The sequence below is a fragment of the Bidens hawaiensis genome, unplaced genomic scaffold (assembly GCF_021521415.1).
Source record: "Bidens hawaiensis isolate Kalapana, Puna unplaced genomic scaffold, B.hawaiensis_p1.1 tig00010347_1, whole genome shotgun sequence".
Lineage (NCBI taxonomy): Eukaryota > Viridiplantae > Streptophyta > Magnoliopsida > Asterales > Asteraceae > Bidens > Bidens hawaiensis.
The window spans coordinates 45,144-72,120 of NW_027491785.1; the positions used below are offsets into that span (position 1 = coordinate 45,144).

Consider the following 26,977-nt stretch of genomic DNA (forward strand, 5'->3'; position numbering starts at 1 on the left):
TAATCAGTCAGGACTTCAATGGGATGACCATTGAAATATCTATGAAGCTTGCGCGACGCGTGTGTTAGTGATAAAACTAACTTTTCTATGATGGTGTAGCGCGTCTCAGGATCTGTCAGCACCCGACTTACATAATAGATTGGTGTTTGGATTCCCTTGCGATCCACCAACAACACTGCGCCAATGGCGCGCTCTCCTGCTGACAGGTACAACGTTAGAGTTTCGCCGGGTAGTGGAGCTGTGAGCGCAGGCAGATTTATCAGACATTCTTTTATCTCACTGAAAGCTTGCTCGGCCTCGGGCGTCCACTTGAATTGGCTTTTCTTTAAGCAATTTCTCAATGTGTTGACGAATGGGGTAGATTTGCTTGCGTGGTTCGCTAGGAACCTGTTAATTGATACCAATCTACCATTCAACTTTTGAACTTCCTTCATGGTGGATGGTGAGGGCATGTCAAGGATAGCCTCCACCTTCTCTGGGTTTACCTTGAAACCATCCTTGGTGACCATTACACCGAGAAATTTCCCTTATTCTACGCCGAATGTGCATTTGCTCGGTTTGAGCTTCATGTTTACTTCCTTTAGGCGCCAAAGGATTTCTTCGATGTCTTTGAGCATTTGTTTTTCCTCCCTGCTTTTAATCACCAAATCATCCACGTAGACTTCTAAGTTTCTTCCAATTTGCTTGTTGAAAACCGCATCCATGAGTCTTTGGTAAGTGGCTCCTGCATTCTTCAAACCCAAGGGCATTTTTGTGTAACAGAAAACACCCTTGTCGGTTCTGAAGGCAGTCTTGTCCTCATCTTGTGGTGCCATTTGAATTTGGTGATAACCCTTATAGGCGTCCAGGAAACATTTGAGTTTAAATGGCGCCACATAGTCCACCTTCGCGTCAATGTTTGGGAGGGGGTAACAATCTTTTGGACATGCTTTGTTGAGGTCCTTGAAGTCAATGCACATCCTCCATGACCCGTTGCTCTTCTTTACCATCACAGGATTGGCTACCCATGTTTGGTATCGTATTGGGCGGATGATATTTGCGCGCAGTAGATCTTCTACCTGCTCATTCATGGCCTTTGCCTTCTCATCCCCCATGACTCTCTTCTTTTGAGCAATTGGCTCTACAGACTTGAACGTGTTGAGAGAATGTTGCGCCAGGTCTCGCGGAACCCCAGTCATATGAGAATGTTGCCACGCGAAGACCGACATATACGTTGTGAGCAATCTTTTCATTCTCAACCTTGTGTCGTCTGATATCGTAGCTCCAATTGTGATTGTTTGCTCTGGGAATTTTGGGTTGAGAATCCATTCCTCCGGCGCGTTGTTTGCCATTGGAAGTCTCATTCTTCCCTCTCGCGGTATACTTGTCACTGCGCACAAATGATCTCGGTATACAAATGTTACACCTGTTGGTGTTGGGAACCCCAACGCGCCGTGCGCTGGTGACGGTATGGCGTTGAATTGGGCAATCGTTCCTCTACCCAAGATCATATTATGGCATGAAGTGGTGGGTAAGACCAAGAAGTTGACAATTTCAGCTCGCTTGTGTTTCTCATCCCCCATAGTTAGTTCGAATTGTATCTGACCTAGGGGGTGAATAATTTCATTTGAGACACCCGAGATTGGTGCATTCACAATTTCGAGCCTTGCTTGGTCTGCTGGATCCAACTTCCTGAAACATTGCTCATACATGATGTCTGATTCACTGCCGGTGTCCACCAGGACTTTTGACACCTCATAATGAGCAATGTGTGTAGTGATGACTAGAGGGCTGCTGATAGACGGGCCTCCTCTGATTCTTGGGAAGATTACTTGTTGCTCGCGCCAATCTCCTTGGACTTGCGCGCTTCTCTTTCTCGATCTTTGCCCTTGCCTTCCTCCCTCGGCTACACAGATTCTTTTGAATTTTTTACTGGGTGAGGCTCCATCTGGTTGTTCATTCTCTGGTCTTGGGTTTTTCACCAGGTGAGCCAACTTGCCTGATTTCACATCTCTTTCAATCGCATCCTTCAAATGGTGGCATGCATCGGTGTTGTGCCCTGTGGACTTGTGAAACTCACAATACTTGCCACTGTTTGGTGGTCCCTTATGGAGTAATGGCTTGGGGCTTTTAAACTGGACATTCTCTGTGCTTAACACTTGTGAAGGCGTTTTAGTGAGGGGAGTCCATATTCTTGGTAGAGGTCTGTTGGGCTCTCTGCCGCCTTCCCTCTTGTCACTTTCTCCGCGATTACGAATGTTTTTTTGGGGCTGGGGTGAACTTGGTTGCGCCTGCTTTTCTGCGGGAGAAAAACTGGTTTGTTGCAACCTGGACCATACGGAGTTTTGTTTGCCCCTTCTTTCATTGTTGCGTGGTGCTTCTGTTTGATGCCCTCTATCTCTTGCTCTATCTTGGGCAATTTGTTTTTCATTTCGCGCGAAGACTCGCGATGCTTCCATTAGCTTAGCCCAGGTGGTTGGCATGCCATCTCTGCTCACGAGAGCTCTGCGGAGTTGATCACTGCGCGCATCTTGTATAAAGGCCACGCGCAAGAGTTGCTCAGTGATACCTCCAATTGCAAGAGATTCCTGATTGAAACGGGTTATGTAGTCTTCAATGGTTTCATCATTCCTGCGCACGCAGTGCATGATGTCATCGGGGTCGCGCCTGTGTCTGCGCTGCTGTACAAAGTGAGCCTGGAACTTCTCCAATAGCTCTTCGAACCCATCGATTTGTCCAGTCGGCAAGCTTTCGAACCAGACACGCGCTGCGCCCGTGAGGCAGCGAGCAAACATGTGACACCATGTTGGCATCGTCCAGCTTTCTAGGTTTCCAGTGTTGTAAAAACCTTGTAAGAAATCGTCTGGATCTGTTGTGCCATCGTACTTGCCCAAACCACTTGGCATCTTGGTTTTGTGTTGAATGGGAGCCTTCGCGATGCGCTCAGTGAATTTTGAATGCTTCACCAAGATGGCTGGCCTATATGGTGTGGTTACGTCCACTTGCCCTCTCGCTGGTGGGTTGTACGGTGTGTATAGATCCATATCGGCTTTGGCACCGGGCGCTATATTCATGTGCGCGCGGAGCTGTGAGCCTCCTGCATGAGTATCTCGCGTTTTCCTCATGCTGTGCACTTCTTCATCACTAAAATCAGCATGTTCGGTGTGAACAGAGTGACCATCTTCCGGCGCGCGCGCCCTTTTTGTTGTCCCCTGAATGGTTTGTTTGTCAAATGCGAGCCTCTTTGTTAAGTCAGCTAACTTTTTGTGTTTGACCAGCTCATTGTATTTGTCCATTAAACGCCGTTGTTCGTTTATGAGCCATTCTTTAGGGTCATTGGTTTCAACTTCCGGACCCATTGGTCCTTTTTGTTTTGCGCCAGTCAGATTCTGGAACGTGAGATCGTCTGGAGGAGTTTCAGTCTGGCTATGAGGTGTTGTGATGAAGGGATGGTTACTGGTGGTGCGCGCAGTATCACGCGGCGCCCTCAAAAACTGCTGTCCCTCATTAACATCCTCAAGCTCATTATCCTCCAGAACTTGATCGCTGTTTCGAATACCGGAAACCATGGTGAAGTTTTTCAGAGAGAACTGATGAGATAGTGATTTTGTTGCCGTTGTAACAGGTGATGGCGCCAATGAAGAAACGTGGATCGGCTCACTGGTAGACGATCAACTTTCCTCGGGTATGAGTGTGCTATATCACCGATGGTTCTCCGGAGTATGAATTCTTCCACCTACAAAATGAGCAGCACCGTGAACTTACCCCTCAGAAAGGGACAGAGGGGTCCTCTTTGGGGTAACCCTCCGGTGTGAGAATAAGAGATTGTAGGAGAATAATAATAATCTGAGAGTGAGTAAGGATTTAGAATGTATTTTCTTGCTTACCTCCCCTTGTGGAGGTGGTGTGGTATTTATAGTGTTAGGGTTTCCAATGATTGGGCTCAGATCCCATTAGAAAGTGTTCTTTATAAAAAATGATTTAATTTAATATTGTATATATCCATGTCTGGGGCTGGAAACAGGGTGGGAGAATCGAACTAAACCTTAAAGAGGTTCATAAACTTTTTTTTAAGAACCTTGGAATCTTCCGATACCCGAGTGAATTCTCTTAAGATGGGATGCCATCCGTTTATGCTAATTTTGACGCTCCAGTATTCAGTTTTACCATCAAGAAGGAAACCCATCGCTAAAAGAAAACTTCTTTGAGTCAGGTGTAAAACATGAGACCCTAAGATCCCAAGTTTTAACTATCATTCCTATACAATTGGATTAGAAGGTTATCTGTTAAAAAAGTTCATAAACTAGACTTAAACTTTCAACCACGAACTTTCCTTAATTATGAAAGGGGTAAACATGTTTTTTTGTTATCGCTTTTATTTTAATGGATTACTTATTATATGAGTCTGGATTAAAATATGCAACGTAGAAGTAACTTTTATGGCATGGGTAGTTTGATAGCATTTTTACAGTCATTAGGAGTCTTCATTTTTCTTTGAGTGCTTTTTTTCTTCTTTTAAAATGACTAAATCTTTTCACTCTATATAGTTTGAATCTATGATATTTTATTTTACATCTTAACCACCTTACCGGAGTCGTAATGACATTTCTTTGAATGTTCCATTTTAATTTTACAAATAACTAAATATTATTTGTATTTGATTGATGGTTAAAACATAAACTTATATGGTTGTTTGTTGGTATGTTGATGAACTCCTATCCAACAGGCAACAAGCTGTTTTCGCGATTATTAGAATCATACTTTGATTGAAGTCTTTGTAAATCAAGAAACGATTGACAAAGTTTTAAATGACAACACGTTGCCGATCCATATCAAGGGATGTGAAGAAGTAAAGGTTCTTGGTCTTCTATTGGTGAAAACCTGAATCTCTCAAATCAAATGATAAAATAAGTGTAATTTCAATTTTACTTATGCGTAGTTGTATCTTGTAATGGGCTTTAGCTTCACCATCACCATTTGGATGGGATGGTCATGTAGGTTTTTCTTAAGGTTTTCTTCATGGAGAGGTCATGAGTTCGAGTCTTGAAAGAAGGAATTTTCTCAATACCCCTTACAAGATTTAGGAGTATTGGTTGTTCAAGAGAATTTGGATTTAGCTTCTTGCAAGATACTCGTTTTAATTTATACAACGAGTATGGAGATCCTTTACAAGTCAAGCTTTATTTCAATTCACATTATCTCAATTCTCATAACATACATGTTTAGTCCTATTCAAAGTCACAAGTTTAATCATATCATCAATTATTCGTGGGGAATCACTTAAGTGCGTACATTCCCTCGATCTTTGGTGTCAATTACATCCAAACAAACCATTCAGAAGATCGAAATGTTCAAGTTAACATCCGTTTTTTTTATTCCAATGACGTTGTCGTTCACCGCTAGAGTTGGGATTAAGGAGTACATTATGTGTTGAATAAGTCATAGGAGACCCATGACCCGATAACACTTGAGGGGTTTACTCGATGCCTTTGTATTCGTCTAATTTGTTATAGATTGAACACCAACAACACTATTCTTGGGGGTGGAATGACACAATTAGGAAGATTAGGATTTTCATTTTTTATTCAAGTATTATTTAAATTAAAAACCTGATTATTTCTCTTTACTTACCCACAATCACATTTCATCCTATCATAACACATCTAACTTTGTCCGAAACGTGAAAACTCACGAACTGCGTTTCGTCCAGGAGATCTCACAATTCATAATATAAAAAGAATTTAGTACCACAAAAATAATTGTGCAATAATGTTGGACACAAACTGATAATCCTGTACAAGTCAACCTTTATTTCAACTCACATGATCTCATGACATACATGTTTAGTCCTATCTAAAGTCACCAGTTTACTCATATCATCAATTATTCACTTCACTCATAGCTAGTCTAGTGTGTTACCCATTTGTAACTTATACAGACATGAAACATCCTCTTACGTGTAAGGGTATCCTACTCCTATGTCAGAATCTATATTCTAAAGTTTATTCTCTCAATCCCTCAATTTAACTAAAGTTGAAAAAAGGAGTGTAAACTAGATAAAGTTTATAAGTTAAGTTTATTAAAACACATCTTAATCTTAATTGAAGCTTATTTAATAAACACGTTTGAGTTCGAATTTCATTTACCAAGATTATGTTCGCGAGTGTAAATAGTCCACTATTCATACATGTATATGAAATATGTTTATTCATATAGTGAATATTATCTATGAGTTTTTTCCCAAAAAAGTGTTATGGAGAAAAGTATTTACCAAATTGGTGTTGGTTATAAAATATTTACCAAAAATGTGTTTATTTAATAACTAGTTTTTTCTCACTCTTAATCTAATTGGATGGCCAATATTTTTAATAAAAGAAACTTGTTTTAATATTTTTAAAACTTTGTTTAGTTTTTTTATTAAATAAATATATATTTAGTGTTTATTAATTTTGTGTCTCACGATCTATTATTTATATATAAAAATTTTAATAAAATTTAGCATGATACACTTAAGTTTAGATAAAGATACAAATCAATATAGCATTTTTAAATTTAGTATGATACACTTAAGTCAATATAGTATTGTTAACAATTTATATCATATTGTTAACATAATTATGTATAATTATAACATGGATTTTTGTAATAAAAATTTGTTATCCTTTCATATGAAGTAATTAACATATTTATGTATATAGAAAAAGATCCGTGAAGGACAAAAAAGGAATAAATTGCATAACCAAGGGTAGTAGTAAAACTATTATTTTTCTATAATCGTAATAAAAATGAAATTCATAATCATGAAAATATAAAATGGGTTTCGAAATTTACCACAAGTTATACTGTATATGAATATATTTATTACTTTTTACATAAATATTTTATTAATAAAATATAACAAATATTTAAAAAGAACAAAAATATTTAAATTATAAATTTATCTAATAAAACAAAACCTTTTTTTTGTTCAAATATGTTTTATTTTATTAAAAATATAGATTGTCCAATTAGATTATGAGTGAGAAAAAAAGTTAGTTAATGAACACATTTTTAGTAATTACTTTTAAAGCAACACCAAATTGGTAAATAGTTTTCCCCACAACACTTATTTGGGAAAAAAACTCTATTATTTATACTATATAATAAATAAAACTTATTAAGTGCAAAAATTTTCCCTCCTCTATCTCATATTAAATACTTTTGACAATTCTTTTTCTTATTAATAGTTTTGTATTTATTTTTTTTTTTACTTTTTAATCTTTCATTTTCTCTTTTTAATAATTCTTTGCTAAAAATAACTTGTATTTCATTTTTTTTTACTTTTTAATCTTTCATTTTCTCTTTTTAATAATTATTTCCTGATTTAATCAATTAAATACCAACATAAATATGTTTTTTTACATAAATATAGTATATTAGTTATTAATATTAGGCTTTTATAGGTAACCAAGTTTCACGTTGATATTGAATATTGATTCCAAAAATAAAGGTTTTAAATATATTATACTAATTAAGATTTTATAAGAAACGATATTATTGGATGAACAGGCAACATTAATTTTAAAATTAAATTTCAATAAACTTTAACTTATTAAATATATATAATTATTTACTAAATTACAAGTCTTTTACTTTCAAACCATGAAAATACATATTCACTATTGATGTATTCTTAGTGTTTATATTAACTTAAACGAGCGGGTTTCTTTAACAGATTAAAATATCATACATGGTTAAAGTCAAAACAGTTTATGATTAAAATGAGTTCCGTTCCACGGGTTGGTTTCAAAAAGTAGTCATTTACAACTTTTGTTTAGTTAACTATTTAATCAACCCATCATTTATGTTAAGTTAATAATCTTAAAAATCCACAAAAATATAAACACTAGACTACATGTTTTGGTTTTTCAGGTGGATAAAACAACTTATCTTTGGAATACACATGTTAGACATTAGCACACTATTAATCATATGATAATTTGACTTTGTATATTCTTCTATTATTGAAGATTTTAAAAATACAGTTTCTTTGGTGAGCGATTTATACTTGCACCGAAAAATGAGGTCACTCAAGAAACTAGAAGTGTTCGCTATCCATGTTCTATCAGCCATAAAATGATACGTTACAAGAAAGTATTAGTTTCCTGATGTTTTAAATGACCTTAAAATCTAAGGTTGTCAAGTTATAGATTAGTCCTAAAAGTCGACGTTTAAGTAATGTTGCTTAAAATATTAACAAGAAAATTGGTATATGCAATGAAACTAAACTGCATGTGAAAATACAACATGATAATCGTGTTATAGAAGCCGAGATCATATACGAAAGTAATATTGGAACTCACATTTTTATTCTTAGAAAAAAATCATATACCTTTAGATAAAATAATTAATTTCAAAGTATGAAATTTTCACTTTTTTTTGTTTTGCATTAAAGATTAATAAAAGTTAAGGTCAATCATTAGACTGGTCACTATGGTGAGGGGCTTCAAAGCCCCTCCCCAGTGCCACGTCAGCGTCACATATGCACTGGGGGCTTCAAAGCCCCACCCCAAAGATGCCCCTCAATGGTGACGGGGCTTCGAAGCCCCTTTAATTTTTTTATTTTTTTAAATTTAATAAAACTAACAAACTTAATATAATAAAAATCAAACTTAATTAAACTAAAATACATAAAAAAACATACAAACAGAAAAAAAATAAAACTAATTTTCGGCGTCCGAGTCATCGTTTGCGTATTTTGCCATTATCCTTTCTTTCTTTTTCTCCAAAAAAGCACGCGTGGCCGGATCTAGATGCGAGAGATCCTTTGCGAGGAGCTTGAAGTCCTTCTCTCGTTGCCGTTCCGATTTAGCCTTCTTTCTTTCTTCATGCATGGCTTTGTATTCTGCATGCATCGCTTTTCTTTCTTCGTGTATTATCTTGAGCAGGGCCGGCTCCGAGGATTTAAATACTTCGGCCGAGCAGAAATAAAAAGGCCCGTATAACTTAAACAGACTATGGATAAAAAAGGTTTTTAAATGCTAGATTCGTACCTAAAGTCACGCAACTTGAACATTTTAATTGAGGGGCCGAAAATATTACAAAACGCAAACAAAGAACATAAATAAATAATAAAACTAAAAAAACTCAGCTCTTACATGGTTAATAATTTGGTTTGGGCTATGAAAAAATATATAATTAATTTGGGATGTTCACTGTTAAAATTTTTTAGAGCATAATTGACCAACTAAATACACATAATATTACTTAAACTAAATGAGCTAAAATCTAGATTAGTGACAGAACTAAAACATTTTAACTAGAGTGTCACAAATTGTTGTTTTTTGCATCCACATGTTAAATATCAAAGGCATACGATTAAGTATTACTTCCTTACTTTCTCTCTTTTATTGGATAAATAATCATTAACCGGTTTACGTCAAAATAGGATCACCAATAATTTAACTTTTCAAAAAAGTTAAAACTTTCTAGCTCTCTCTCTCTCTATATATATTGATTTCACATGTATTTTTAAATGATAGAATGAAACTCGAGTATTGTTTAAGATTTTTATTACAAATATATTCTTTTAGAGAAATATTTTTAAAAAAGTAAATATGTTTTGTTTATTAAAAAATAGAGTAAGTCATAAATTTATAGCCTATAAAATTAGTAGACTGATAGAAAATATATTGATTAGATAGAATTAGAAAGAAAAAAAGTCATTTGTCATATTAAATCATTTATTAATAAATAAACTAAAGTAAATTAAACCTTTAGTACGAAAAACAAACTAATAATATATTCACACCTTCATAAAAGTGATGCATAAAGGTGACTATTAACAATTTTTGTCAGAAACCATCAACTTTCGATTAATAATAAAATAACAATTTTCTTTCTAACCAACCTTCTTCTTCTTCATTTCTTTGTATCTGCAACTCACATCAACAAAACTTCTACCATTGTAAAAAAAAATAAAAATATATAAAAAGTTTCAGGCCCCTAAAAATTAAGTGCCTCGGCCGGTTGTCCGGCTCGCCCTAGCCTAGAGCCGGCCCTGACGTTGAGTTCCTCTTTCGAGTGTTTTTTTCCCTCCCGAAACTCTTTAATTGCAAGCTCCAAGTTGTCAAACCACGCGCTCACGTCGGAACTCATCGAGGATGTCGTTCTAGACGAAGACCCCCCACCTCTAGCCGCCACCTTGGCCCTTTCTCTTCCTACCGGACGTGGCAACTCATCCGGTTCATCAAAAAGAAAATCGGGATCACTCTCGTTTAAGTTAAACTGAGAAAGAGCATCCGACGCGGCTTGAGACGGCGATTGGTCGGCCGAAGTAGACGTTGTTTTTGACCGTTTGGACGGTCGCGGTGAAGATGTCGGGATCGGAAGCCACTTTGGCGAGCTCGTGCATTTCCTCCAAATTTCAAACATCGCCATGCTGAAGTTGTGACCATGAAGGCCCTTGTATTGTTTCAACATAGCCTCAAGAAGGTCGGCGTCGTTCGTGCCGCTTTTTCTGTTGTTATTATGGCGAGTGTGAATTGTGGAGAAGTGGTTCATTTTTAAAACCATTGCCTTCCATTTGTTGGAGACGGAATCATCCCCGCGGTAGCGACCTCGACCCATTATCTCAAAAAACTTATCACGTATTTCTGCCCAAAATATCGCGGTGCGTTTACCGTCACCTAACACCGAGTCTTCGGATGAATCGATCCACGCTTGCGCCAATGCCGCTTCCTCATCGTCTTCCCACTTCTTCCTGTCGTACAATTCGGTTGGTGTTTGATCGGCAACGACCTTCTTTTTATGGCTTCGCTTGCGACGAACTTTGGGTTCATCGACTTGGGTTTCGGGAATTTGGGTTTCCAAAACTTGGGTTTCGGGTGTTTGGGATGTTTGGGTGTGTGGTGGCAGAGGCATAAACGGCATTGGCATTTGATAAAACATATCGTTTGGAGGCATTGCGGGTACATGCTGGTTGGCAAAGTAAGGGTTGGTAGGGTCATTGTTTGCGAGTAAACTAGCCCACCACCTTTGAGACGGATCCCACGGGTTTGGGTTGGTGTTCGGGTTTTGGTTAGGGTTAGGGTTTGAGCTCGAGCTCGTGTTCTGGTTTGGGTTCGGGTTTGAGCTCGAGCCGGTGAAATTTGAGAAATGATTCATGGTAGAGAGTTAGTTTTTTGTTTTGAAATTTGATAGTATTTGGTATTTGTTTGTGTATAGAATGATAAAATGAGTTAGTATTTATAAATAAAATAATTAGTTTTTTCTTTGTTTTTTTTAAAACTAGCCGTTCAACATGAACGTTGGGGGGGGGGACCAAAACCACACCAACCGCGTCGGCCGTTTGAACGATGGAATCCACGACGCCCAAGGAACAACCGCGCCCCACGGCGGTGTTCCCCGCCCATCGCCCCTTGCCACCTCAGCCAACCAAGCCCCATAGCGTATAGTCTTATAGATGGTTGGTTTGTTTTTTAGACAGTTTATTTTAACTCATGATAGTTATGTGCTGCATTATTTTGAGTTAGAAACAGAAAACGATGTAAAACTATTAAGTTTTTACATAGAAAATAAGGATACAAATAAAACTACTAGTATTGTGTACAAAGAAATATTTAAAGATTTATGAATTTCTAACAACTTTTTATTTCCATATTTTGTAATGTGTAATTTATTCTATCATATAATTTATATTTATATCTTTTGAACATATTTTTTTTATATTGTATTATTTTATAAATAAATCTATTTATTCTAACCCGTGTGCTACACGGGTAACTAACCTAGTTACATATATAGTTAGTTATGATACATAACTAAATAATACATTATGTTACATATTTATAATAAGTGAGAAAATAATAATAAACGATAAACAAGTGGAACTCGAGCGTTAAAAATTACCCATGAATCGAATTTGAGCTTTGACAGAGAGCTCGAAAAAAAGCCAAACTTGAGCTCTGTTAAGTTCAACGAGTCGAGCTCGAGCTCAAGCTCAAACAAGCTCGAACTCGGCTCATTTACACTTTTGTATGAATGGGCTAGAAAGACTCTAATACCGACTCAATTTCTCTCTCTCTCTATATATATATATATAATATAAACGAAGACATAAAAATCCCCCTTTTTTGGAGTCACCAGATTTGTTTGATTTTTAAATGGAGACTTCTCATGCATTTGACCCGAATTCATGGGTATGGGTCTTACCAAACCCAGATATTTCTTAAACGGATTATAACATCTCATTAAATTCAAAATTATTCTCACCAAATTATTTATGTAAAAATCCTATAAAATATGATATAATAAAAAATAATATCTTATTTATTTTAAAAAATATATATATATTATTTAAATTAAAAAACCAATTTGATAGTAAAAAAAATAAACGGGTTTGGGTCTCATCAAACCATAAGTATATTATTAACTTTCATAAATATTATTTATAATTAAAAAACCAATTTCATAGTAAAAAAAATAAACGGGTCTTGGGTCTCATCAAAACCATATAGCTTTTAAACCGGGTTATAACATTTCATTTATATGTGAAACAGTTTATCTCAAACCATAAGTATATTATTAACTTTCATACAATAAAAAAATATAAATTAAAAAAACAAATAAATACTAGAACAAACAATATAAAACAACCCCTGTAATACGGGGAATAAAAACTAGTATATATATATATATTGTTTCTAGTTCTTGTTTAATAGTTAGATGAGTAAGAAAAGCAACCTAAAACTACATGACCCATTAGGATAATAATAAACTATCAACAAAATATATCTATAAAGTAGGATAATATATGAGAGAAATATACCTATATAACTTTATATTTTGTCAAGAGCATAAACAAATAATGTAATTATATGTTTACTATCAAAGTATTAATTAACACCCCTCTTGGTAGAGTTAGTCAAGTATAACATGAAACTTCTCTACATATTTATGGTTCTTAAGAACATGATCTTCATGAGGGTTCTTGATCCTGCTTGTTATATTTGGTAACATTCAACCTATTGTCATGGCTTTCAGGCAAAATGCTTCGATCTAAAACTTGTTACGTGTCCTGCGTTAACATCTAGCATGCCCATAAAACAACATATTCAAACACACGCGTGTAAACAAGAGACTTAAACATCCATAAACTTAAAAACATAAAACAAAAATCAAATCTTTTCCTAAAAGACAATGACAAAAACGGTCCCCCTAATTTAGAACAGCTAGGCCAAAAAAGCAAAGGACAGGACACAATTATGTTAAAAAAAAGTGAAGTAAAGTGGTCACAAGATCTATGGCGGGCCTTTGTTTTAAACTTCAAATATAACAGCAAACAATTTTTCAATTGTTCACATTGCTAAATGCTAACTACACCTATAAGTTTAACTCTTCCTTAAAATCAACACATTCTCATGTTCTATAGAGAAAAAGGCCAAGAAGCAAAGTCCAAAATGATCAAGACAACTTCTAATATGATGCCAAATGTCTCATTAAAGAAACTTGTTTTGAGGTTCAAGAAGATGAAAGATGTCGGTGAACCCGAATCAGAAAATGCAAGATTTGAGAATTGGATGTATGAAGATGAGGATATGTTGCATAATTTGGAGCGTCGGCTTAATGTTTCACCGGTGAGTGCTTCGAGTTTCAAGAAAATGGTGTCGAATGGAAGAACGATTAAAGAGTTGATTAGCGAAGAAGCACGGTTTGAAACGATAAAGATTGAATCAAGAAAAGAGAGAGTGGGTTCTACTGAGGAAGTAAAAAAGATTGTGTTTGAAAACAATTCTGAAGATTGTGTGAAGTCAAAGTCAACCGTTGACTATTCAGGAACACGATCAATAACACGGCGTAGCAAGTTGGATTCGGGAGAATGGAGAAAGCTGAAAAACAAGAGGATCAATGAGATCATGTTAAAGAATGATGAACAAAGAAAGTGTGTTGATGTAAGCAAGAAATCAAATAGGAAAAAGTCAAAACGGGGATGTAAAGTCAACGCTTACACGCCGAGAACACTCTCGAGAACGGAATGCAAAATCAAAGCACTTGAAGATATGAAGAGAGTAAGGATGAAGATGAACAAAGAGAGGGTAATTAAAGATGCATTTAGAGCTTATGCTGATAGTTTTGCAATTTTAAAAAGTTCATATGATCCACAAGAAGACTTTAGAGACTCAATGATGGAAATGATTGTAGAGCATGGAATCAGGCAAAGAGAAGATCTTGAAGAGCTTTTGGCTTGCTATTTGACATTGAATTGTGATGCATATCATCATCTAATTGTTAAGGTGTTTAAAGATGTATGGTTAGAATTAAACCAAATGTATTTTGATCTTTATTTTTAGTTTTGAGAACTATTTGTAAGCATTGTTTGGCACTTTGCCTAACTTTTAATGAATTTGTAAATTTCTTATTCACTTCTACCATGTTAACAATTCAAAAAAAAAAAAAAAAAAAAAAAAAACGGAAGTGTGCACCCTTTAAGGATCGATATCTCAGTCATCTTCGCTCCATTTTATGCACACCTCTTATCTTGTCGGAAAGCTATAAATAAGGAGATCACAGGCGCGTTATTTAGTAACAGTATACATAACTATAAGTTTATAACATGTAATTATTTGTGTCCAAAGTTAGAAAAAACATTATTTTTACTATTTTCTGTAAGACTATTTACACTCTCCGTGTTGCCACCAAAATATCCCGTATTGATCAACCCTTGGTTGTCGTTATCAGTCATCGAACCACCAGGATTCTCGGTCAAGAACTGTTCCCAAAACCCATCATTCGCACCCCCTTTCACAACTTCAACTGGTTCAGAAGTTGTGGCACAACTTTCTGACCATGTTCGATGAAATTTGGTTAATAATTTGTCCCAAAACATTATAGAAGACTCCAATTGTTCAACTACTTCTAAATTTAAAGCCAAAAGGGCATCTATATTAAGGGACTCGGAAACTGTGACATCAAATGAGCTCACCTGATCATTAATTTCAGACGAAAACCGTCTTTTTCGGTCATTTGTGACTGCACTTTTTGCTGGTTTCTGCAATGTATTATCCAAGGCACACAAGAGGTCTTTTTGGTGTTTTATAACGATGTTTAAACGCTTGGTTAACGCGCGTGCTGCCAATTCAATATCTTCTTGTTCTGTTCGGTGTGTTTGAAGCTCTATATATAATGAATCTTTCTTGTACTGCAGCCTATAGATATCTTTTTTGTATTGAATTCTTTCTGATTCAGTTAATGGAGAACATGCAGAAGCTTCATTGATTGAATGACTGTAAATGGGCTTTCTTCTATGGATGTTTTTCAAAAGATGAGGTTGACCTTTAATAAAGTCTTCATTTGCAAATTCCCATTGTTCCGGATCGATTTTATGAAAACCCTATAAGATTAAGCACCCATAACAAATTTAGGAAACGATCGAATAACAAAAGCTATACACACATTGTCTATCATCTGATCCCATGCCGTTTTAACGGCCGTCCAGATAGAGGCCGGCCGACCGTTTTGACCAAAGATTTTCAAAGTTTGACAGTCTATGGTCAGAATGGCTGTTTGGATATTGGCTGAAAGGCCGTTCTAACTTCTAACGAATAATTTCAAACTTTGAAGCCCCCCCCAAAAAAAAAATGGTTAGAACAACCATCCTAATAAAGATTTTCAAAGTTTGAAAGTTTATGGTCAGAATGGCTGTTTGGATATTGGCCGAAAGGCCGTTCTAACTTCTAACGAATCATTTCAAAGAACAATTTCAAACTTTCAAGCCCCCCCCCCCCCCCCAAAAAAAATGGTTAGAACAACCATCCTGATAAAGATTTTCAAAGTTTGACAGTCTATGGTCAGAATGGCTGTTTGGATATTGGCCGAAAGGCCGTTCTAACTTCTAACGAATAATTTCAAAGTTTGCCCCCCCCCCCCACAAAAAAAAGGTTAGAACAACCATCCTGATATTATTCGAACGACTAGCCGTTCTGATATTATTCAAACGGCTAGCCGTCCTGATATTATTCGAACAGCTGTTCTAACGAACAATTTTCAAAGTTTGACCTCCTATGATATTATTCGAACGGCCGTTCAGGTCAATAATTTTCAAAGTTTGACTTTTCTGGTCAATGAGCGATGAAACCCGTGAATGAGAGATTACTCACGTATATGTTTAGTTGTCTGACAAAACTCGAAAAATTATTATGCTTGAAAAATCTTGGAAGCAATTCACCGGAAAACTCAAGCGGGTCGGTGACGACAAAGCTTCGGTTATTCGGGCTCCACGAGACGATATGATCGGTTAAAGGATCATTTACCATTTCATAAGTCTTGACAATAAATGGAGGCAGACTAGTGGAACTACTTTGAGCATCATCCATACTAATAATACCAACAATTATGAAAAAAACAGTGACTTGAATGAATGCACATAAAGTGTTCGACGATTTGCTTGAAATAAAAATAAAAAAGAAGTGGTCACTTAAAGCTATTATGATAAGAAGGTGCAATCAAACATCAAAGTCGTTATAAACAGCAACCCGTTTCTAGAAGCTTAAAGCAAAAGCAACTCACTTTATACTGTCTTGAGAAACAGACATAATTCACGTGTACACTGGATCAACTTAATACAACAAAAAGTAAACCAATCCATTGCACCCCAGGAGTTCGATGAATTGCTTGAGTTACAAAAGAAAACATTCTAGTAAAAATCCGTCTACTATAATAAAGTATGATCTCTCATGTCTCGTATGGTCTTTGAAGAGGTAGGTCCCAGCAGGGCTCAGTTGGTCCCGCATGACTCACCTTGAACAGGGATGTCTGCGCAAAGACCATCTACTCCCGCAGGACCCACCATGCTCAGAGAAGCCTACGCGCAGTATGCAAGCTGCATACGCAGGGAAAAGCCTCCCAATGGTAAAGTAACCCGCCTGTTCCCGCAGTTGCGGATACAAGCCATCAGGGAAGGCTACCCGCACAGCATAGCTACACGCATAAGGCTTAACACTTACAAATATTCAGTGTCACCTGAAAGAATGAGCAAAGGCGGGAGGGGGAAAACTCCCGCCAAAATGGGCCAGTCCGTATGATGGAGGATCTTTTGCGTGATACCTGACGAGGTAAAGACAAAAGATCTGACCAAGAATGCGACAGCTCACTGACAGCAGCGTGGCAGACAGCACGCCACAGCACTGTAACCAATAGCCGCCGCCTGCCCACCAACTCCTGCCAGACCACGTGCCTAGCCTGCAGTTGGTAGAAGACGAAGAGTGCACGGCACGCCTGCTCTGTGTCAGCCGCTACCTATCCACCACTCACAGGTAGGGCACGTGCATAGGTTACAGTTGGTAGCGTGTTGGGCCGGCTAAACCCCTTGGAAACCCACCTTCGGCTATAAAAGACAGCAAATGGTATTATCATTTCATCATCTACTATCTCGTATAACTTACTTGATAACTGCTCTAATAGTATTCATATACTTTTATATTCAAAGAGCAATATAGACTGATTCTCACGCCGGAGGGTGGTCACAAGGAGGAACCCCCCCCTTCTCAGTGACGAGCTTACGGTGTCTGTTTTGCAGGTTCCCTGAAGTACAACTTACTCTGCTGGACCTAACCTTCGTGGGAAACATTACTTAGCCCCCAGATTACCTATAATCTGCCCGGGGTCACTTAGTGTTTCTTCATTGGCGCCATCCGTGCATAAAGCTAGAACTACATCTTTCTCCAGTTTTTCAAAACTTCCAAGATGACTAGAGAAATTCCGGTAACCACAACCCCAGCCACTGGGGTAAACACCGGCAACACAATGTTTACAAACACTACCCCAGCCACCCAAGCTGGGGCAAGTGAAGTACATTTTACGAACACTACCCCAGTCACTCATGTAGGGGCAAGTGGAGTAAATATTCCACTGGGATTCACTGATGCCCAGCTGGAAAAACGAACTCGAGCCCCTCGCCAAACACTTGATCAAGTGAAGGCATGGGCCGAGGCACGTCAAAGAGAATTTCAGGCTGAATTGGACGAACGCTTGCGTTCAGTCCAACAAGCTGAGGAATTCGGTAGTACTCGCCAGCACCTCAACATGAGTAGTGAGTACGAGTACTCAGACGCCGAGAGGGAAGATTCCGACACCGACGCGAACCCTCGCCATAGGGCGAAAGGGAAGCGTAAGGAAACGGATCCCCAGCCAAAAAGGAATTTTGGGGAAGCATTCCAACCAGTCACGGAAAAAAGCTCGCGTGACTTCTCCAAGGCCTTTAGACCTACTGCCACAAACGCAGGAAGGTCAAAATTTGCAAGGGACATTGCAGAAGCAATCGCCCCGAGGAGTGCCAAACAAATGTCCAATATTGGCACATACGATGGTATATCTGACCCAGATGACCATCTGAACAGGTTCATTGCGGGGGCAACCGTCAGTAACTGGACGGAACCCACGTGGTGCTACATGTTCCAGATGACTCTGGTAGGAGCAGCCAGAGCATGGTTCGACCGTTTACCGGTCCACCACATTTATGACTGGGCAGACTTCCAGAACAAGTTCAGTCAACAGTTTAGTCAACAGAGGAAGCACACTGAGGAGCAGTGGACGATCCTCAACTGTGTGAGAGAAGAGGATGAATCCTTACTGGACTTCATCACCCGCTTCAACTCCAAGAAGCTGAGTCTGGGCAACATCAGTGAAGACCTCGTTCGCGCCGCTTTCATTCAGGGCGCTGAATACCCAGAACTCATCCGCACTCTGACGGGTAAAGATGGCATGCCATCCACGTGGGATGCCATAATGACGGCAGCCAAACGCTTTGCCGAAACGGAGAAACAGCTGGGAAGAGATCTCCCCCAGAATACAAACCTCTACACGCAGAGGACAAGGGAGAACAATGTGAGAACCGCCCGGCTAAACAAAAAGAGGCGGCAAGGTATTTGGCAGTCAAGGATAAACTTTGACACCCCCTCAAGCTCTCGCCCTCTGGTTGGCGGAAGGGACAACACGCACCCTTCGAATCGGAAAAACCGTTGGACGCCACTCACCAAGAGCGTCACGGAGATATTTGCCACGGAAAAACTGCCATGGCCAAAAGCCCCAGCGATCCGACAGAAACCCAATGCGGATCAAAGCAAGTCTTGTGACTTCCATGGGACAAAGGGCCATAGCACTGAGGAGTGCACATCCTTGAGGGACATCGTCGAGACATTTGTCAAGGATGGGAGGCTCGCACACCTCGTGGCATCTATCAAGAAGGGAGGAAGGAACGACAACAGGTACAGGGGTAACGGACGAAAGCCCGTCGACATTAGCATCAACATGGTCCAGGGTAAGGTCAGAGGAAGAAAGAGACCGATAACCGAACCATGTGCATGGAAGGAAGCAGAAGTGCGCTTCCCGCGAGTGCCGGGAGGCCCAAACAAAGAAGGCCCCATTGTCATTAAAAGCCAGCTGGGGCACTACATCACCTCCCGCACCCTCGTTGACAATGGCGCATCGTCGACAGTGATGTACAGGCAGTTCTTCGACAAGCTCGACGATGAAGACAAGGAACGCCTGGAGACGGTCTACGCTTCAATGGAAGGGTTTGACGGCAGCATGAACACACCCTTGGGCATCCTATCTTTCCCCGTGACTCTCACCGATGGGAATTATTCACGCACGGAGGATGTGGATTTTGTTGTAATGAAAAAACCACATCATACGTATGACATCCTATTCGGGAGAGACGGGATGGCAAGATTCAACGCCGTGGTATCCTCAGTCCACGGCATGATGGGATGGCCAACAACTGAAGGCGTAGCGATGATCACGGGCATTCCCCAGGTATGCATCGCATCTGTCTCCTCTAAACCCAAACCGAAGATGGCCAAACAAACCATCACTGAACCTGAACAGTGGGCATTCAATGGGAAATATCCCGATCAGGCCGTTACCATTGGCCCGACAATTGTTGATCCAACACGCACCTTACTCAAGCGCTTACTGCAGCGAAACGCAGACATCTTCGCGTGGACACCAGCCGACATGACTGGTGTACCCCGGAGTAAGGCAGAGCATAAGCTCAAATGCGATCCGGCCGTTACGCCGATCGTACAAAAGCGCAGAGTAATGGGGCCCGAGCAAACCAACGCGTGCAGAACCCAAGTCAAGGAACTCCTTGATGCGGGCATCGTGCGCGTTAGCAAATATCAAACGTGGGTTGCAAATCCCGTAATGGTACCGAAGAATAACAAACAATGGCGCATGTGCATAGATTTCAAAGATTTGAATAAAGCATGCCCCAAAGATTGTTATCCGTTGCCAGAAATTGATCTCAAGGTGGATTCGGTGGCACCATTTCGCCTTAAATGCTTCTTGGATGCGTATAAGGGGTACCATCAAATCCACATGGCTGTAGATGACCAGGACAAAACCGCCTTTCGGACGCCCGATGGCACATTTTGTTATAAAATGATGCCATTCGGACTTAAGAACGCGGGATCCACGTACCAACGACTAATGGACAAAGAGTTTCACGCCCAAATTGGGAGAAACTTGGAAGTCTATATGGATGATTTGGTCATCAAAAGCCCCGAGCCAGAGGCGATGTTGAAAGACATTGAGGAAACTTTCAACACACTTAGAAAGATAAACATGAAGCTCAACCCGAGCAAGTGTTCATTTGGGGTGGAAGAAGGGAAGTTCTTGGGAGTCATTATTACTAAAGATGGCTTCAGAGCGAACCCTGAAAAGGTCGAAGCCATTGTCAAAATGGAATCACCTACCACCATAAAACAGGCTCAAACACTGAATGGACGACTAGTCGCGCTTAACCGCTTTTTGGCAAACCATGCGGATAGGTCGTTCCCATTTGTGTCAACGCTAAGAAATTGTTTAAAGAAAACGCACTTCCGCTGGACACCAGAAGCGGAAGCAGCTTTTCAGGAGATTCGATCACGCCTGATCGAACTCCCAACACTCACAGCACCACAAGCGGGGGAGGAGTTAATCCTATACCTCTCCGCAACAGATAGAGCAACCGGGGCAGTCCTGCTTGTAGAACGAAAAGGCATCCAGATGCCAATCTATTATGTTAGCCGCGTGCTGGCAGACGCGGAAACCCGGTACTCTACCCTGGAAAAACTGGTCTTGGCACTTATTCACGCTTCACGCAGGTTGAGACGATATTTCCAGGGTCACCCAATCACTATTCTCACCAACTTCAAACTCTCAAATGTTCTAGGCAAACCCGAGTTATCGGGACGTCTAGCCAAGTGGGCAATTGAATTGGGAGAATATGCGATTCAATACAAGCCGAGACCAGCCATTAAGGGCCAGGTCCTGGCTGATTTTATTGCAGAAGTCCCCGCTTCACGGGAGAAAGAGTGCCAGGAGGAGGTTCAACCCTCCCCAGCACACGAAATCAATGAGGTCTGGCGACTCTACACTGATGGAGCAGCTAGTAACGAGGGTTCAGGCGCAGGGTTAAAATTAACAAATCCAGCAGGCCAGGAATATACTTATGCTATTCGGCTGGATTTTCCAAGTACAAATAACGAGGCTGAATATGAAGCATTCCTGGCCGGATTGAGGATTGCGCGTAAAATGGGTGTAAAAAATTTGGAAGCCCATGTAGATTCCATGCTAGTGGCAAACCAAATAAACGGGACGTACACGGCTGTGAACGACACAATGGCCCTGTACCTTGCCCAGGCCAAAGCCATCATGCGCGATTTTAATGATTGTAAAGTGATACACGTCAAGCGCAGCGAAAACAAATCTGCGGATGCGTTAAGCAAGCTTGCATCACTGGCCTTCACCCACTTGGGAAAGGACATCCGCGTGGAACTCCTCGAAACACCATCAGTCCCGCACAAGGAAATTTGTGTCATCCAAACCGGTACAGAAACATGGATGACCCCAATAATAAAATACCTTGAAGCAGGAACGTTACCAGAGTCGAAGTCACAGGCAAGAAAACTACGCTGTAAAGCATTGAATTATCAGCTGGTCAATGACACCCTTTACAGACGTAACTTTCTTGGCCCATTGTTAAGATGCGTGGACAACCAAGATGCTGACTACCTCCTAAGGGAGGTTCACGAAGGCATCTGTGGAGTACACGCAGGCCCCCGCGCTGTGGTAGCCAAGCTAAACAACGCGGGATACTTCTGGCCGGGGATGCATATGGACGCGTTGGCATACATCAGAAAATGCAGATCTTGCCAGCTTTACGCACCCAACACGCATCGCCCGAAAAATGAACTTGTTCCTGTCACTTCCTCGTGGCCATTTCAGAAGTGGGCCATTGACGTGACAGGCCCATTTCCAACAGCAGCTGGGAATGTTCAGTTCCTAGTGGTAGCCATTGACTACTTCACCAAATGGATAGAAGCGAAACCTTTAGCCCAAACAACCGCAAAGCATATCAAAAAATTTATTTGGGAATTTATTGTTTGTCGTTTTGGACTTCCACAGAATTTGGTAAGCGACAATGGCACCAACTTTGCTGACAAGAAGCTACAGCAGTGGCTGAAAGAACTTCAAATCACCCACACCTTTACCTCAGTGGCACACCCGCAAGGTAACGGTGAGGTGGAAAGAGCAAATAAGAGCATCGTCGAAGGCATAAAGAGAAGACTCTTGGAACATAGATCCGGTTGGGTGGACGAGCTTCCACACGTCCTTTGGGCAAACAGAACGCTGAAGAAGACCAGTACGGGAGAAACCCCGTTCAGTCTCACTTATGGCACTGAAGCCATGATCCCAGTCGAAATCGGTTTACCCTCACCAAGGGTCTTAATCCAACCAGAAGACAATGATGCGGAAAGACGGTTAGACCTTATGCTAACCGAAGAGCGCAGAGACTTAGCCGCCGTGCGTGAAGAAAACTACAAACGACAAATGCAAAAATACTACAACACGCGGGTAAAACTCTGCAACTTCAAGGAAGGAGACTACATACTGCGTAACAACGAGGCTTCGAACCAACAACGCCCAGGAAAGTTGGCCCCGATTTGGGAAGGGCCGTACATTATCAAAGAAGTTCTGGGAAAGGGCGCGTACCGGCTCGAAAGGCTCGATGGCACTCCCATCCCTAGAACATGGAATGGAGCTCAATTACGCAAATGTTATATGTAGATCAATTCCAACTTGTAAAGAAAAGGCCTAGAGCCACTTCTAATGGAAATGATTCTCCTTTCATGATGTATTAATAGCTTGTAACCTATGAACTTCCCTTACGGGAAGAAGTAGTTGCGTGTGGAAGGCGGCAATACCCGCATAAACACAACGCCAAAATGTTAAAGTTCTAAGGAAAACCTACACGCAGGTCAGATGTAGGTAAAGTTTAGCCATCCTTGTAAGTGCAAGTGACGGTCTTACCCGCACAATCACGAACAAGGAAGCCAAACTTAACTTACCATCTACCACGTTAAAAGGTTAACTTATGAACACTTAAAGGATAAGAAAAACCTACACGCAGGTCAGATATAGGTCTAAAGTTAAAGCCATCCTACTAAGTGCAAGTGACGGTTACACCCGCACAATCACGAAAGAGGGAGCGAAAACTTTAGTCCATTATCAACCACGTTCAAAGGTTTAACTTAATGCCTTAGAAATTTCGAAAAGGAAAACCTACACGCAGGTCAGATAGAGGGTAAAGATTAGCCATCCTACCAAGTGCAAGTGACGGTTTTACCCGCACAATCACGAAGGAGGAGGCGAAACTTTAACCCATCATCAACCACGTCCAAAGGTTCTTATTCTAAACACTTGGGAAATTGCTAATTTAAACTAAGTATGCAAGTCATAAGTTTATAAAGCAAAGAACCCAAGGAAGGAAATAACAATCTTATACGCAAAGAGATTAATATTTCACAATCAATTACAAGAATGGCTGGGTAACTACCCGCCTAAAAGAAATCTATACAAGGCTAAGTCTATCCTAGCAGTGGGAAGGGATCTTCAGGATCAGGCTTCAGGGCCACCTCCGCTTGGACCAGCACCGTCAGAGCGCGGCTGCCCAAGGAAAGCCTTAAGGATGCTTAGCCCATCATCAGCAGCAGCAGCTTCATTCACCTTCTCCACCACTGGATGCGGGAAGGCAGCGTACTGATTCACAGCTTGGTCATAAGCAGCTTCAGTATTAACATTGAATAAAGGGAAGTTGGAGGGCGGAAAGCCTCTCTCAGCAAACCCTAGACCAAGCAGGAAGCCAGTCTTCTGCCCATCCTCATGAGAAGCGTTGAGGGCTGCGCTCATTGCATCGTCGTAAGAGGTCTCTGAAAGGACCCGACGCACAACCTACAAAAGAAAATTACAAGTTAGAACATTTTCTAATTACGAGCGGAAAGCGTAAAGAAAAAGATAAAGATACCTCAGGCAACGCTTCTCGAAGCAGCCATTGGAGGGTAGCTTGACTTTCTTTGTAAGCACGTTCGGCTCCGCTTTTATCAAGGTTGGCAAGTTGAACTTCCTTGGCGGCAGCTTCTTCGACGCTTTTGAGTTTCCTTTCAGTACGGTCAAGCATCCCCCTCTGGTCAAGGATCTCCTGCAGCTTCTTGGCATCTTCCATTGCCAAGGCGTCATGAGCATGCTGAAGAGCCTTTAATTTGCATTTAAGCTGCTCATTCTCTTCGCGAAGTGGCTCAGCAACAGCTTCAGCCTTGGCAGCCCTCTCAGTTGAGTTTCGCGCAGTCTCCTTGGCCAGCCGAAGCTGTTCATTCACAGCTTGGGCAGCCTTGGAGCGGGCCTCGAGTCGCGCCTGGACTTCAACCTCGAGGGCCTTGAATGCCTTCTCCTTCTCGGCTGCGGCAGCGGCCAACTGCCGGTTCTCCTCCCGAAGAGCCCGCGCTTCAGATACATCTTTGGCGCGAGCTGCTTTTAACTTGTCGTTTTCACGACAAAGCAGCTCGACGCGGGGCTGCGTTCGGGCCTGGAGAACCCGAAGCTCATTGGTTAGCCTACCCTCTTGGTAGCTAGCCATGGCTTCCCCCAACGCACCATGAGGAGCAGCGTGGCGAGCCCAGTCCACGCACTCCACAGGGGTGCGAAGGGTTGTTCCTCGGCGTATGTTCCATCTTGGAACATACACTTCATTGGAATCCGACACTGCAAAAGAAACAAAGGCAGTTAGGAAAAGATGACAAAAATATACAAAGAAAAAAGAACCCTACGTACCTGTAGGGTCAATAACAGGCCGATAGCCGCCAAACCCATCACCTGAACCTAAAGGAAATCCATCCAACAGGTCAGGCAGACGGGAAGGTGGCGTAGATCGGCGGGAAGCCCGGCGCGTACCTGATGGTCCGGCCGTCGGTGCCGGTGGCGCAGGTTTAGTGGCAGCCGCCGTGGTAGCCATTGTTGGCGCTGTCTCCTCAGCAACAGTAACCGCCGGCTCCGTGAAAGATGCTGTAAAAATTGCACTCACGGCCGGCGGAGACACCTTCTCAGCTGGAACAGCCTCAGGAAGGCTGGAACCAGCGGAAGCAAGCGTAGACGCCCGGGTCGACGCCTCGGGAAGGCTGACCGAGCCTACCGTCATTGGCGGGGGAATACTTACTCCAACTCCACCCTGGAATGCGTCAACATCCACACCTGCACAAGCAAAAGTGTTAGAAAAATTTATTTGAAACAACAAATCTAGACAAGAATTATGGGGGTACTTACGGGGTTTCTTGAGCTTGAACGCACGGACGAGCGGGGGCGAACCCGATGGAGCCGGCCTCTTGACACCGGTAACCGTCGTCGTCGCTGCCTCCCCGGAGGTAACACCTGCAGCCTCCGGAGCGGTGGTCTCCTCACCACCGGGCTTCCCCGCCACCTCTGCATTATCTGACTCCGAGTCAGATAGGACTACCGGGTCGGCCGTAGAGGCCACCTTCTCCTTGCCTTTCCCGACGGCAGCCTTTTTCTTCCGCACCAGTGGAGGACCTTCTGCGGATTCCTCAGAAGAAGAAATGTCATGAACTCCGGCAGCAGGCACAGCATTGAGAGGTTCAGGGTAGAAGATAGGCTTACCTGGCCGTCGGTGGCTCAGGATCTCTTGGCCTGGCGGGTAAACCTCCACGAACCGACCCACAGTCTGCTCTAAGATGGGCAACTCGTTCTCGTCCAGAGCACAAGTACCCATCCGCGCAGGACCATCTTCCTCCCGCGGATTCAGGAGCGACTGAAGATCGTTACCCTCTGAAATCAACAAGAAAGTTAGAAAAAATCGTAGTTAGCAAAAAAGAAACAAGACATACCATAAGGGGTAGAGTTCGAACCATATTCAAGGACGATCGGAAACTTATCCGCATTCGCCGCCTTCCACACCCGGCTCATCCCCAGCATCACCATCGCCGACTCCGGAAAACGGAAAACCGGAGACTGGACCCGGGATATCTTCGCGAACCATTCCGCCTCCTCGTAGTTGATGGCGGGAAGGTTCGGAAGCGGCTGGCCATTCTTGAACTTCATGGCAATGGGGATGGCTCGAGCGGATATAAAGAAGAACTCTCTTCTCCATGAGCGAAGACTCCGCTCGGTGGTACAAATCTTTAAACCCTTGATACGGGTTGTAAGAGTGTACCACCCTTGGATGCACCTCCAAGTATAGAAGGTCATCAGGCGGTCAACGAGGGGCTCAAGGCCCAGTATCCGGCACACCCACTCAAAGTGCCGGACCTTGGCAATGGCCATGGGGTGCACCTCTGTCAGGTGCACACCGTGCCTCTCTAGGACACGGTACACAAACTTTGTCAACGGAAACCTAAGGTTCCCGTAGACAAAGAATGCAGCATAAACCCCGATCTTGCCACTAGGGGCATCGTACACAGTATGGTGGGGCTCAGGAAACTCAGGCTCGAGAGACTCGAGCATGAACTTCCTGACGATATACTGGTACAGCTCGACAGGAAGATAACACTGGCATTCGCCAGCAGTCTTCTGATCATCAGCATCGTGAGAAGACATGGTGGAAGAAAGAAGAGATTTCAGAGCAATGCTTTACTGAAAAAGAGAAATTCGCCGGAAATTACTGGAGAAGAAAAGATGAAAGTGGAAAGTG

At 41.4% G+C, this 26,977-nt stretch overlaps 1 protein-coding gene and 1 pseudogene across 2 annotated transcripts; one reads left to right on the plus strand and one right to left on the minus strand.

The window, feature by feature from the left end:
• The first annotated feature begins 13,154 nt into the window (after window positions 1-13,154).
• LOC143534881 (uncharacterized) lies at window positions 13,155-14,309 on the plus strand. The gene has a single exon (XM_077029258.1). The coding sequence runs from the start codon at window positions 13,380-13,382 to the stop codon at window positions 14,307-14,309; it is 930 nt and encodes a 309-aa protein (XP_076885373.1). The 5' UTR covers window positions 13,155-13,379.
• A 321-nt stretch (window positions 14,310-14,630) lies between these two features.
• Window positions 14,631-16,332, minus strand: LOC143534831 (heat stress transcription factor A-4c-like; annotated as a pseudogene). Its single transcript, XR_013135612.1, has 2 exons — window positions 16,116-16,332; window positions 14,631-15,349 (listed from the first exon to the last, which is right to left on the minus strand). The product of XR_013135612.1 is annotated as a heat stress transcription factor A-4c-like (transcript).
• Between the last annotated feature and the right edge of the window lie 10,645 nt (window positions 16,333-26,977).

Bases quoted from the DNA above. Each gene is read 5' to 3' on its own strand.
- LOC143534881 (XM_077029258.1), top strand. From the start codon at position 13,380: ATGTTCTATAGAGAAAAAGGCCAAGAAGCAAAGTCCAAAATGATCAAG.